Source organism: Lonchura striata, chromosome 2 (genome assembly GCF_050655825.1).
Source record: "Lonchura striata isolate lonStrDom1 chromosome 2, ASM5065582v1, whole genome shotgun sequence".
Lineage (NCBI taxonomy): Eukaryota > Metazoa > Chordata > Aves > Passeriformes > Estrildidae > Lonchura > Lonchura striata.
In genome coordinates, this window is record NC_140704.1 from 122767579 (window position 1) to 122781931 (window position 14353).

The 14353-nt window shown below is 37.2% G+C and overlaps 1 protein-coding gene across 42 annotated transcripts in view; it reads left to right on the top strand.

The window, feature by feature from the left end:
* Positions 1-31: 31 nt before the first annotated feature.
* The window catches only part of CSPP1 (centrosome and spindle pole associated protein 1), a 61902-nt gene continuing 47580 nt past the window's right edge, over positions 32-14353 (top strand). For 12 of the 42 annotated variants that reach the window (XM_085572167.1, XM_085572168.1, XM_085572169.1 and 9 more), the window contains exons 1-7: positions 32-529; positions 5466-5569; positions 6128-6224; positions 6439-6579; positions 10396-10496; positions 11173-11196; positions 13693-13773. In XM_085572167.1, the coding sequence (XP_085428293.1) occupies positions 352-529; positions 5466-5569; positions 6128-6224; positions 6439-6579; positions 10396-10496; positions 11173-11196; positions 13693-13773 (726 nt within the window). In that variant the 5' untranslated portion in view covers positions 32-351. Of the gene's footprint in view, positions 595-647; positions 801-1047; positions 1176-5465; positions 5570-6127; positions 6225-6438; positions 6580-10395; positions 10497-11172; positions 11197-13692; positions 13774-14353 lie in introns of those variants that run through there. The other 30 variants (XM_031504039.3, XM_077783354.2, XM_077783359.2 and 27 more) reach the window with 20 other exon arrangements.

Consider the following 14353-nt stretch of genomic DNA (forward strand, 5'->3'; position numbering starts at 1 on the left):
GCGCCCCCTGCGGCCGCGCCCGGCTCTGCACGCGGCCCGGCCCGGCGCGCTCGCCCCGTGAACCGGCACCGCAAAAACGCGACCCCGGCCGGGCGGAGGCCTTTCTATTATATCCATTTATTTATTGACTTGTGCTTCTTAAATTACTGTGACCAGTTCGGGGCCACTCAGTACGAGAGAGACACGAACATCTGGAGAGGGTCCAGCGGAGAGTAAACAAAGATGTTTAAGGGACGGGAGCGTCTCTTTCGCGAGGAAAGGCTGAGGGATCTGGGCCTGTTCAGCCTCGAGACGACCGAGAAGCGGCATTATCAATGTATATAAGTGTCTAAAGTGGAAGACGTCAAGAGGATGCAGCCGCGCTCTGCTGGGAGGTGTCAAGCAATAGGACAAGAGGCAAGAAAACTGTTGCATAGGAAATTCGCCCTGAAGATGAGGAAGAACTGCTTTCCTGTGCAGGTGACCGACCACTGGAACAGATTGCCCAGAAAGGTTGTGGAGTGTCCCTCGCTGGAGAGACTCAGGAACGGTGTGGATGCAATCCTGCGCCACGCGCTGTAGGGTGTCCCTGCCGGAGCAGGGAGGTTGGACCAGGTGACCCGCTGCGCTCCTTCGTACGCCGCCCCAGCCCGGGGAGCCCGCCCGTGCCGCCTCCCCTCCGCTCCTTTCCCCGCCCGGGAGGAGCGGCAGCCGGGTCGCGCCGCCCTCCGGGGCAGCGGGGGGCGCTGCCGGCGCCGCCCGCCGCGTTCCGGCCGGCAGGAACGCGCGGGGCGCGGACGGAGCCGTGGCTGCCGGTACCGGTGAGCGGGCGGGGGCGGCGCGGCGCCCGGGGACTCTGCTCGCAGCCCCGCCGGGGGCTTCCGTCGCCAGCATCGCTCACAGCCCGGAGCGGGCGGCGGCGGGCGCGAAGGGCGTTCGCTGGGCGGCGGGACGGGGCGGGGGCGCACCGCTGGGTCTGGGGGTCCCCGTGGGGGCTCCCGGCGGGGCTCGGCTCGGCTCGGCTCGGCCGGGCTGGTCCCGGCCCTCCGGTGGGGCCGCTTGTGCGGCCGTTGCCTGACAACGGCGCCGCCATCCGGAAAGGGGCCGAGCCCCGAGTGTCGCATCTCCGCCCCGCAGCTGCTCCCCGGCGCGTAGAAGCCTCCGGGAGTGCCCCAGAGGTGCTGCCGAGGAGGGAGGTGAGGAGGCGAGCGCTGCAGGCCGGGGTAGAGGCGCTTGCCCGAGCTGTCGCTCTCGCAGAAATAAACCTGATCTCCTGGGTCTGAAAGTTTTTCGAAATTAGTGTATTTTTGGATCAAATTACGTACTCTAAAAAATAGATAAGCCCTGTAGTGGAGGGAAAGTAACTCGCCAAACTTGTTGCTTCGTTGTTCAGAGGATAGACTGCCTTCTCAGTTGCGAAAAAATCGCATTGCTTTAGTCAAGAGTTTATTATTTATCAACGGCCAGACCCTTGAATCTGTGCTTTTCCGCAATGAATTTTAAAGAAAAGTACAGGGAGCGCGTCTCTGGCAGCAGTAGCTTATTCTAAGTGCCATTCACAAGGGTACAGAAGCAGTCAGTATTAATTCCTCAGGAAGTTCGGGTTAAACTTTTAACAGTGTTTCTTAATGACACAATTAGTGGCTGTATAACTTGTAAGTACAATTACTAAACTTGGCATATAGTTGCTCTTTTAAAGCATTTCCCTCCTTGCCACCTGTGCTGCAGTTCACGTGGATAAGAAATTGCCTTTTTGCCAGTGCTCCTGCTGATATTTCAATATTATGGTGGCATAGAAGAGATGAAATCTACTTGCACGTGCTGATTTTAAATTTTGTGTGTTTTCCTGAACAATTAGGAGGGGAAAGGAAAGATTAAAATGGGATACAGTAAACATTGCTTTAGGTGATAAAGTCGTTACAAAATGCATAGGTAAATATAGTGCATACAATACATATGGACATAGATGTTTTAGATACCTTGAATAGAAAGACATACATTGTTAACTCTCTCTGGGCATAGATCCAATAAAAATCTCCTGTTCAAACTTGACTTAGTGTTCTTGAATATCTGCATGCTTTCTATTGCTTGGTATGTTTGCTTAAGTTGAAGTCTACCTAGGTGACTCTAATTACTCAGAGTTGCTTTTGTGAAAACTCTGAATAAGGAAAAGAGGCTATGAAAATCTAAAATCTTCTTGAAAGAAAAAGTATGTAAAAATGTTTTTATGGGACATTTTCAGACAGTACTTGAATATAAAAGAGCAGTATGATTAATGGAATTTGACTTAGTAGAATGCATTATTTTGGGAATACAAATTATCTTTCTTTAGCAAGAGCTAAAGAAAGGCTGATAGCTACATCCTATCAAAAATTTGTTAGAAATACTTTTACAAAATACTCTCTTTTCCAGAAAGCTAGAGAAATATGCTTACACCTCATAATTTTGAGGGCATAGGGATACATTTTTAAGTGTTTACAGCATATTCTGACTTTCCTTTCATGCTCTGTACATGCCCATGGAGTGATGTGTCCCAGCTTGGTTTTGAATCTGCTAGTTTAACTAGTAATTGCAAGGATCTAGACATGCACAAAAAGAATTAAAATGTATTGCTAAACTGAAAATAAATGATTTTGCTCTGAATTGGTGCTATAGTGTCAGGCTGTGCCTCAGTGTGTTTGTGCAGTCATGGGAAGTCAGTATGAAGTTGACATTTCCCTGTGAGTTCGGTGCTGTCGTTTCCAAGATAGTTTACTGCACTCCTGAGGGCTGTGGTAGCCCTTGTCTCATATAGAAATGTGTTCTTTCTTTATTTTTGTTGTGATTAGTCATGATCTCTTCGCATGGTACAGTAGATGATAAAACTGACTAATATTCAGTAGGGTATTTGCTTGCATGCTGGTATATTTTTGCAACTTAACAGTGTATGTGTCACATTGAAGCTTGTCACCCTTTTGCTTAGACTAACTTAAGAAATTTTTCTTTTTTGCTATAATGTATTATTTTTGCTTATCTCATAGAGTTTGCATTCATGAGTATTTTAAGAAGATCAACACAGGTAGAAGGAAGTTAAGACATAAAATGTCTAGATATTTATGTGAAGAATTTGGTAAGAATTTTCCAGGCAATTGTGCTGTATTAAAGGTAGCTGAATCAACAGTGCTGTAGCATTAGTCAGCTTAGTATTCTCCAAGGCCTGGAGTTGCCAGCTTTCTTCACACCAGTCGAATTCCCTGTGTAGTTTAACTGTAACTGTTTTGTCTTTGGTTTTTAACTTACTATATTGCTCTTTTGAGCAATATGATAGGAGTGCAGAATGCTGCAGTATTAATTGTACTCCTCATGCTAGTTAGAAAATACACTAAAAGACTCCTTTCCTTATGCCAGCTCTCAGAGTAAGTTTGGTACCATTCCCATACAGTGATTTGGAAACAGTGCTGGAGTTTATAAATGCTGTTGTAAATAGAGATAGGAAATACAGATGTTACTGTCAGTGAGCTTTTGGAAAGGCTTCTCACAGTGCCTCCTACATGTGGTTATTTTCCTCTTGATGACTGTGTAGCATTGGGTAGGTGGTGAAACCACCTTCTTTTAGTATGACAAGTTGTTTTACCCCTTCAGAACATTTTATCATTATTGTTATGTAACCTAATAGGCTAAATAAAATTTACCATGCCTAGGAACTTATCCTCTTTCAGATTTCTTTTATCCTTTATCAGTGTGCAAAACTAATGAGATTAAAGATTTAGGACAAATCAGATGGGGGAGATTTATTTTTGGCATTGATTGTCCTGTATTATCACTAGGAATTGTAAATGGGCTGGCCTAGTTCTGCCTCCTTTGTAAAAATACTATAATTTTATATTATGAATAAAAAAGATAAAAAGTTCAAAGGATTACATTCTAAGGAATACATCAAACAAATGTATTCTGTAAATTAAATTAGCATGCACTTACTTCACTTTATCATAGAGAATTTGTGCATTTTCTTATTTCCATTTTGCTTCTACTGAGAATTTATCTCAGTTTCTCTGGACACATTATTTTTATGTTTACCTATGTGCTACCTTATTATCTTTGAGCTGGTGGTTTGTTTTTTTTTGTTGCTGTTTTTAAGTTCATCAGTCCTCTTCCTGAAACTGCTTTCTAATATAGTTTTATCACTGGCCTCTTGTTTACTTCATACTTCACTTCTAAAGATAGTGAATTAGCCTGAAAAAAACCTGCCGTATTAATTAAGATAGTGGATGTGATGGGATTTTTCAGGAACCTGCATAAGCAATCCTTTTGCTTAAGCTGCATGGAGTGTTTTGAGGTTCATAACTTTCTTAATTTTATGCTTCTTTTAAGTGTGGAATCTAAGTTGAGTTTTTTCTTTTTTTTTTTTTTTTTTGCCAGTAAGCTTGGTATTGTAAAACTCCTTCTCCAGTGGAGTTGGTGAAAATGCTGGGGAGAGATTAGGATGAGTAGGCTTGTATGCAGTCATTCTTGCTGGTTTGTCTTTCTTTTTCTATAAGTAGTTGGTATGCTTTGCAGTATTTTTAGTTCTGATACGACTAGTCTAACTCAACTTCAGTACAATTCCATTGACATGAACTTGATTGACTTCAGTTTTTATTATGAGGTTATTGAAAGCAGCAATATACACTAAATTCCACAAATCAGGTGCTAAAATTTCTGCTCGGAAGGACTTCCAGTTTAATATGCAAGGTACGCAACTAGTGGAAGAGAGGTAATTAGCTCTTCCTCACTACATGTTTTCTTACAGATCAGTGTCTAATTCTCAGTCAGTGCTTCCTCATATCCCTGATTTTGGGATTATTTTAGACCTATAGCTATTCTTATTGCGTCTGCTATTTTAGTGGTACAGAAAGTAGGTACTGTTGGCTCCAACCCCAGAAGCACTATGCTTGTATTTTGTGAGCTTTTTTTATTTTTTTAGTTTATGTTTTGTTTTGAGGAAGCTTGATTATTTTTAAGACTTCTCATGATTGTAAGTTAAGCACAGAATTAATTGTGTGATTTGGTCCTTATTTTAGGCTGTACAGGTATTTTGAACTTTTTGTACTTTTTTTCTAATGATTCCTTCATCCTGTTTACTTTTATGTGTTTTCTAATTTTGATTTTGTAGTTCATAAGGAGTAAGCTTGTGCTAGTGTGTAGTGAAGAGTCACTGGTAGACTTGCAGTTAAAACAAGCAACTCCCAAACACTTCAACCATGTTAGGAAAAAAGATTAGATAAGTATCTCCAGTCTTGTAATCTGGAATCTTTTAATTTTCTCTCTGGTGAAGCATCAGGTAGTCTCCTCCATGGGTGGGTTTTGCAAGTCAGTTGTTTTGTTGACCCAGCAAATATCTTAAGGCTTGTGGTTCTGCAGGAGAAATTTAATTATTTTTAACTGCTGTCTTAAGCAAGAGCAATTGTGCTTTAAATTTTTGAGGTTCTAATGTAAATGCCACGTTCTGTGTCTTTTCTGTAACCTAGAAATGATGGCGGATGATTTAGAAAAATTTATTGAGGATCAGAAGGCCAAGTTAGCACAAGATAAGGCAGAACTTGAAAATGATCCACCTTACATGGAAATGAGGGTAAGAGTATTAAAAAGCTTTCCTGAATTTAAATGCTTCTGTTGCCAAAGTCTTGATTGAAGCTTGTCTTTACTGTGCTCTTAAACCTGTATTTGTTGTTAAAGAATATATTGAAGATCTATCTATTCCAAGTAATTTCCAACTTGAGTACTTCATATCTTTTTGTAGATGTTTAAAAACCTGTTTGCCACTAGGCATACACAGTAAGATTTGTGTTTTGCAAGTGAGAAGAGTTTTGTACATGATTTTTATTACTCCTTCACCCCTCCTCAGGGAAGCTGATTAGCAGGGATCTGATCTCTGCCCATTCCAGAGCTTGGATGTTGTAGTGGGAATGGAAGGTATAAATAGCCTCAAAATTTCTGTTCCATTAAAGGCAAATGATGAAAAAAATCTGTTCTTATCACAGCTTTCCTATTAGTAATTTTAATGTGTTAATCCAGCATTACTTTAAAACTATCTGTTCTCCACTGCTAATAATTACATCACTAATGTTGTTATTTTGTGTGATATTTCCTCTACTTTGTGACACATTAAGGCATTTTGTTCTGTTTTCAGAATAAGGAATCAGAGAAGCTTTCTGAAACTAGCAAGATGTTAATCTCCATGGCTAAAGAAAATATACCTCCAAATAGTCAACAGAACTACACTTTAGGTACAGTATATTTTTTGTTTTTTATTATGTCTTCTAGATTTAAGTAGCATTTAATTACCTTTGACAATTTTTGGAAGGGTATTACTGCTTTGTATCATTAATCATTAGGATGATCATTGTAATTCAAGTGCATAATAATTCTTCAGTCTTACAAAAGTCTTGGCATTATATGAAATTTTTTGTAGCTAGGATTTCTTCTTTTTTTTTTCCGCAGGAAAATATGCCAAAAGCTGTCTCTTCTCGCAAGGTAGTGCCACTAAAAATACCCCAGATGAACACACAAAAAAAACCCAACCAAAACAACAGCAACAACAACAAAAAAAACCCAAAAAGCTTGCTTGCCAGTCCTTGATAGGTGATGTGTCCTTTCCTGTTGTATTTGGGTGGAGCAAAATCTGTGAAAGTCCATTTTTCATCTGGACTTCACTACAAAAGAGTACAATCCAGGGAATCAGGGCCTCTTTCTTTCAGCCTCTTGAGAGTCCTAGTCCAACTTGGCTAAGATGCACACAGTTAAACTAATTTTTCTTTTAAATTGTTTCTTTCAGGCAGTTTAAACTGTTCTTATTGTTATTGTAATTTTGTTACAATATCGTTATTAATTGTGCAAGGAGAGAACAAGTACTTAATTTTGATTGAAATCTTAACCAGGTGAAATGGTTAGATTTATTTTGATGTGGCTACCAGCTCAATATCTATTTTCTTTATATATTGTCCTTTTTCTTCTTTTCTCTGTGTTCTTTGTGACATTTGATTGGAAAAGTGTGATAGTGTTCCTTTCTTCATTTTTCTTACTTGTCCTTCCATCTCTCTTCCATAGGCACTACTGTTTTTTCTAGCTACACTTGTGTGGCTCAGGTTTGTCCTGAGAGATTTAGAGCTTTTTTGTGTCCTATTTCTTGTTGATAATTAACTATTTTCTTTCACATATAGACACTTTGGTTAGTACATAATTAATTTTCATACTGTGCCTACTGTGATTCTGGTGTAATTTTGCAGCTTCTAGTGGGATGGAGCTTGAGCTTGTGAATCTATGGGTCTGAACTGGCCTTAGCTGCATAAGTAAAACATGTTTTTTATGGGGCTTTTGTATAAATAGAACTTCCAGCCTTCAACAAGGCAAGCTCCTCAAAGACCTTTAGAGGAAAACTTCACTTAAAAGTACTTGAAATGGTAATTGAATATTCCTTGCCTCCAGAAGTGATAATGGATTAATTTGGTTAGAGGGCAGCACTTGAATAAATATCTATCACATATTTTTGTCAGTTTTATTTGGTTCAGCATGTTACTGCTGGTGCTGATAATTATTTTCTTGACTGAGGAAACATAAGATACAGAAAGCAGAACACAAAAGATAGTATGCCACTGGCTGTGGCAGGTCATTACCAAACAGTTAAGCTTTATTGATACTAAAATAGTTTTATTTCTTGTTGGAGAGCTATAATTGCATGTCATGTCATGTTCGTTACTGTAAATTTGACCTGTTGACACCTGGATTATACTAACACAATGAAGTATTACAGATGGGGGGCATTCAGGTGATCTTAAATGAAAAGAAAAAGTAGGGGTTGCCATGGGGTGGTTTAACCCCAGCTGGCAGCTGAGCACAGCCACTTGCTCACTCTGCACCAGTGGGGTGGGGGCAGAGAACTGAAAGGTTGAAAATGAAAAAACTCATGGGCTGAAAGAAAAACAGTTTAATATTTGAAAAAAGAAAGTAATATAAGGGAAAAGAACAAAGAGGAAGGAGTAAAACTCAAGAAGGACAAGTGATGCAAATGTGAAATAATTGCAGCACCAACTGGTGCCCAGGTCATTGAGCAGCAGATCTCACCAACCTCCCTTCTAGTCTTGCTGCTGAGCATGATGCCATATGGAATGGAATAGCCCTATGCTCTGGGGTCAGCTGTCCCAGCCATGTCCCCTCTCAACTCCTTGTGGATTCCCAGCCGTCTTGCTGGTGGATGGGGTGAGAAGCAGGAAGCTTGAGTGAGCAGTGACTGAAATATTCCTGTGTTAACAACACTGCTTCCAGCACAAATCCAAAACACAGCCCCATACCAGCTACTATGAGGAAAATTAACTACCACAGCCAAGCCCAGCACTTTCTATAATTATCATTTAGGTGCTGAAATGGATGGTTGCTGATATTACTGGCTTGCTCTGCTTTAAAGCACTGTAATTTCCTGTGGATTAAATCAGATGGGACTTGTTCCTTGGTGTCTACTAAGTATATTCTATAGTTCTAGCAGTAGTGTTGAGATTCAGACTGAATAAAGTTGTAGTTATTTCTCAACATTACATACATGGAAATGTTTATGTAAAAATGCATTTAAAATCTTAGCATTTAAAAACAGTCATTGTCAGTGATTATTTGGGGTTAATAGAATGTGAAATGGCAAATAGATACAACAAATACAGAATAAACAAAAGTAAAAAAACAATTAAAAAGAAGGTGCATCTCTTATTCTGGCAGAAGAATTTGGACAAAGTTTGTATGAAATTAGGTTGACTGTATGTTAACTGGAGTGGTTTTGCTCTGCTAGGCTCTGTAAGAGTAAGTTTTTGAAATGGGTTGTTTTCAAATATCCCCCAGATCACTACCCATAATTTTTATCTGAGTGCTTTTCTGGTGATCAAAAAAAAGTTCTTTGTAACAAAATTAATTTTCAACTATCTTTTGTTTGAACACTTCACCTATTTGAATCAAAGCACTGGATTCTCACTCCATTTCTCCTTTTTTTTGGGTATTGATTTTCAGTGGCATCTGTGAAATTACTGAATGAATCTTTCCTCCAACTTGTTAGTTGCTTTTTATCTTTTTCTGGGTTTCCTAGAATTAGTTCAACAGTATTTAGGCATAAAATAAAAGCAAGAGCAAGTAGCTGAAACAAATTATTTCTTTCTCTGTATTCTATTCTGCTTTATAACCCTTTTTCTGAAGTAGAAATGCTACATTATTTTTTTTTAAATATGTGCAAAAATTAGGAAAAAAGGAACTTGCAGGTTGGAGAAGAAGGTCCTGTGCAGATTTTGGTTAACAGTTGGACTCTGCAGGCTGTTTCAGAATAGCATAGGAGATATTTAATCAGGTATTGGGTCCTCTGGTCTGAATATTAGGCTGACTCCTGTTTGCCACTTTTTCCCTATTACACTCTTTTCCTGGCTCATGAGGATAGAGGAAGTCAGTATGTATCTTGAGCCAGGCCAAACAAACTACCCTACAATAAATCAGGACTGATCTAAGAATAAATCTTGAATATCTCTCTCTTCTCTTTTACCCCATGCTACTAATTTTGCATAGATCATGAGATGTAGAAATGCTTTTAGAGAAACAATATGAAATAATAATAGTACACACACTCACTTCCGGTTGTAATCATTGTCACTAGTTGTGTCATTTTGTGGAATTCGCTACTCTGTGGAGAGTGGTGAAAGTGACTGCACAGATGGGCTTCTGGGGTAGAGGATGTTTCTTATAAAGTACTTTGAAATGTATTTTGGGAACAGCAAACAGCTTGCATAGCATTATATTTTATTATATTTTAAGAGTGCGGCTGTTATGAGAACAAAGCTTTTATGAGTGGTCTCAGAAAAGTACTTATGTGTTTTGGGTCTACTACAATTAAAAATACTGTGGTGGAAAGAAAAATAATGATTTTTTTTATCACATGGCCAGATTCCCTCTAGCTGTGTAGGAGCAAACAAATTTTTCACATGCTAAACAAATAGCCTGTTGCTTTCATTTGAGAAGTATGTTTTCTATTGTGTGGTAAACACAGCTTAAAATATCAGAATAATTTAGAAGCCCACATGTCAAAGGAGATTTCTTTGGAAACATATATGGACAAAAGAAATATGTACATTATTCAAATAAATTCAGCTTATGTTGCTTTTTTTTTGTAATGGGAAGAAAAAGTCAAAGGATGACAGGAAAGCTATCCAAATACTAGTCTATTTTTCTATGCTTTTCACCCAACTGCTCATACAGAGAAGGTGTTTCTTCTCAGCTGTCGTGTAATTACTGGTTGTATGGTTAATTTTTTTTAATTGCTTGTTTCTAATAAAAATCCAGACATAGCTTTAGCTTTGTGTTGATGCAGAATAGTAGATAATGATGTTTAATGACATCATTAAGTTTAATGACATCATGTTTAATGACATCATTCAGGTGACTATGGCTTGAGTTTGCCTCTTGGAGAAGAATATGAACGAAAAAAACATAAACTCAAAGAGGAACTTCGACAAGATTACAGGCGGTATCTTTCTCAGGTAAAGTGTCTTGTCTGGTTGCTTGACTTTAGTGAGTCTCTTAAAATTATTCTCACATTTAATTGAATGAAAATATCTGTAGAAAAGTTTTTAAGGAGGCATTCATTCTAAGCAATGGCTAATTTTGAAGACTTGAGTGCAAGTAATTTCAAAACATTTTGTTTATGTATTTTAGGCTTCTACAGATATCGTTGCCATGTGACTACATATGATTTAGTACACTTCTTTCTGAATATTTTGTTTATTTGTTTTTGCTTCTTCCTTGTTTTTTGTTTTGTTAAGAATTTTAAAGCTGTTACTTCCTGAAGTACTTATATATTCTATGGTCTGTAATTGAGGTAAGACTATCCCTGTAAATAGTGTGACTCCATTTGACAGCTTCTTTTCAAGTTTAGAAAGAAAACCCTTTGATGTTCTGCTTAACATTATTTACTAAATGTCACCATAAATTTAAAGTTGAAATTATATGTATGAAATATTCTGTAGCTGCTCTGCATGAATCAGAAAAAAATAAGAAACCAAATAATTTCTGTTTTATAAAAATACTATTTACCAGTGTCTTTAGTTCTTAAAATGAGTGAATGGATTTGCTTTAAGAAAGGAAGTATCTATTGTTAAGTCAAATATTTTTGACTCAAAGACTCCTTTTGATTAGTATCTTTTCCCTGATTTTTAGGGAATTTCACAGGCAAAAAGAAAGGTAGGGTGCCTTTAATATTATTTTCTTTTCTTTCAAATTAGTTGCTTTTTGCTTTGTTTGAAAACTTGATGCTCTTGGAATTTAAAAAATCATTACTTTTATTTGTGCTTTGTGCATTTATGCATGCTGTGGTGATTAGTTGTGACTAACAACATTGCTTGCTTTCTGCAAAATGATTATTTACATGTATTATTTTCCATTCATAAGTTTTTAAACACTTGTTGATTTACTTTTCCCTATGCAGTTGCCATTGTTGCTGTCTAATGCTGGCTCTACAGTAGTTTTTATTTTACTAGCAATTTGCTTCAGGGATTATCAGTTATGTAGATAGTAAGAGTTCAGGTTTTTATTTCTTGGTATACATATTTTATAAAGCTAGAATAAAATAGTAACTTACATAAATATAAAATATATAATCGCAACCAGAGTCAGGGCTTTTTTCTTTTCTGTCTCCACTCATCGGTGGTGCTTAGGGAAGCAGTAGAGGCAGTTATTTAGCACCTACTGGCCAGAATGCAAGAATACAAACAAGCATCATGAAGAAAAAATAATACCTCTGGTGTTATTTTTACAAGTTTTGTTTAACTAATTTTAATGTTTAAAATATTTTTATACTTTTGTGTATCTATAATTTTGAAATTTAATGCTGTCCATCCAAGTTGCTCATACTGAGCAATATCAGTAAAGGACCAGGAGGTAATGTGGTTGAAACATTGCCTGCTGTTTTTTTCTGGGGCTTTGAATAACATGCATATGATACAAATTGTCTATATTAGCATGCAACAGCAACAGCAGAATAAACTGTCTTTTTAACCTCTAACCAAAATCATCCTTATGTAATTTTTGTTTCTTGATTAATTTAAAACTCCAAAAATAATTTTGAGTATTTTCAAAGTTAGAATATAATTTTAAAACTTAATGTTTCATAATTATTAACCAAACCACCCAAATAATATAATTTTTACATTAACTTCTAGTGTTTTGTTCTCTCTGGACTTCAAGGTTTACAAAGCCTTTTTATTTGTGTGTTTGGTCTAGTACATGTTAACTATATTAAGATGGTAAGGACTGAGCAAGAACCAAGATAGTAATCTCTAATTTTAATCTCTAATTTATTTTTCCCACCTAAAGAAAACCGGTGAAATTTTTAGCAGTTCTCACAGTGGTAATTTCTTGTTAATAACCTTATAATACAAGTTATTTTGTTAATAACTTGTTAATAACTTATGTGGAAAAATGCAGCTTCCATATCAGGTTCTGATTTTGGAAAAGATGTTTGTAAGATTAGGGGTAATCTCTAGAGCTATATTCAAAAAGCATGCAAAGAATTACTTAAAAATGAGAATTACAATTTATTTACTTTTCCTAATAGAGATAACTTGGTTTTCCATAGAAATCTAGTTGTCTTGGTGCTTGAATATCTTTGCATGATTATTATATTCCTTAAATCTTTTAGTATCTAGTTTGAAATATCATAATGATGTAGGTTTTGTAGGTTTGTACTGGAGCAGGTAGAGCTCTTACTTCTTGATATTCCTCTCAGCATTTAGGCTGCATTGCAACATAGATAACCAAAGAGAGCAATGCTTGTGAAATACTTACAAGCTTGTGAAATAGTGAAAAAGAGTGCTTGTCAAATACTCATGTGTATCTCACCATTCAGCCTATGACATACAAATAGATGCTCTTTTTATTCATAAGATTTATAATACATATGATTGACTAGAAATTGCTTGGGTATGATTTTAATAAAGGAGTGATGTATGACAAACCCTCTAGACCTGGACCCTAGCCTGCACCAGTACTGGTATTTGGTTTGAAGAGCAGGTAGTTTGACTTGCTGCACAGCCCAGGTCCCAAGCTATGCTCCAGGGATCTATGTGGAGCAACAACTACTGGTTGTGATGGGAAGTTCTGCTCTGAAAGTGGCTGATGGCCCATAAAGAATGACAAGATTTGATGGTGGGTCATTATCCTGGAAAATTTGGGCACTGCTGGTGTGGGAAACACTGTTGAGATAGAGGTGTGCTACTGTTAGCATGAATTCCATTTGTTAAAATAAGAGGAAGACATACGTTTTCTGTTAGAAAAGCAATTTTTCATCTTGAGTAAGAAAGTGTCTTGGAAGATTCCTTTTAGGTTTGTACAGACACTTGTGTTTGTGCTACAGAAGAACTGAATGGGGTTTCTTGAATAAAAATGGTTTTTTTAATAAAACTTACATACTACTGGAAATAGTTTAACATGGAAGAAGTGACAAACACTTTCAAACTCAAGCTTAAAACTTGATAATGACATTTACTTCCTGCATTCTTTGACTTCACTTCATTTATGTGTTCCAGGAACATCCTACATTTTCAGAATGTAAAGATTGTCTCAGTCTTTATTTCATCAAATTGCTGAAATTACTTGAGAAAATGTAATACCTAACAGCTCTTTAATGAGTAAAATTTGGTAAAGTGTATTGAATGTTTTTAAATTTTTTTTTTAATGTAGAAAAATTATCTGACTGCTGATGAAGTAGATCCATATACTCAGGGGTTATCTCTTCCTATTGATGAGCGAAGATCTGCCAAGGTAAATATATGAAGAAAATTAATTAAATGGAGTATAACTTGAAAATGTACCTGGGTTTTGAAACTATTACAGAAATTTTTTTTTTTTGTTGGGTTTTTTTCTTTTTTTTTTTTCTTACACAAATGAATGTTTTTGGAGGTGGTAATTGGTAGTAATTCTCAGAAAAGTATTTTCCTTCAATTTATTTTTAAATTTTTAATCCCAGGTTACCTGTATTCATAAGTTTTAGATATTTGTTTTTTATTACGTAGATATAATTCTATACCGATACTAGTTTGAGGTTTGCTACCTCTGATCCACGCTTTTAGAGCACTTGATCTGTTCAAAACCTCTAGTGGTTGTGCTTGGGTTTTGTTCAGCAATCACTGTTGATCTGATCTCCTGCCCTCACACTGCTGGCCTTAGAGTCTCAGTTTCTTTCTTGTGTTTGCTTGTAAATTAATCCATAAAGTTGAATCAGCAGAAACATTGTAATTTAGCAACAATTTATCAGTATTTTTTCTGACAAGTACTACTGTTTGGTTGTTAAGATTGGTCGTAGAACAGCAGGGATTCGGCACAATAAGATAACCTAACCTGC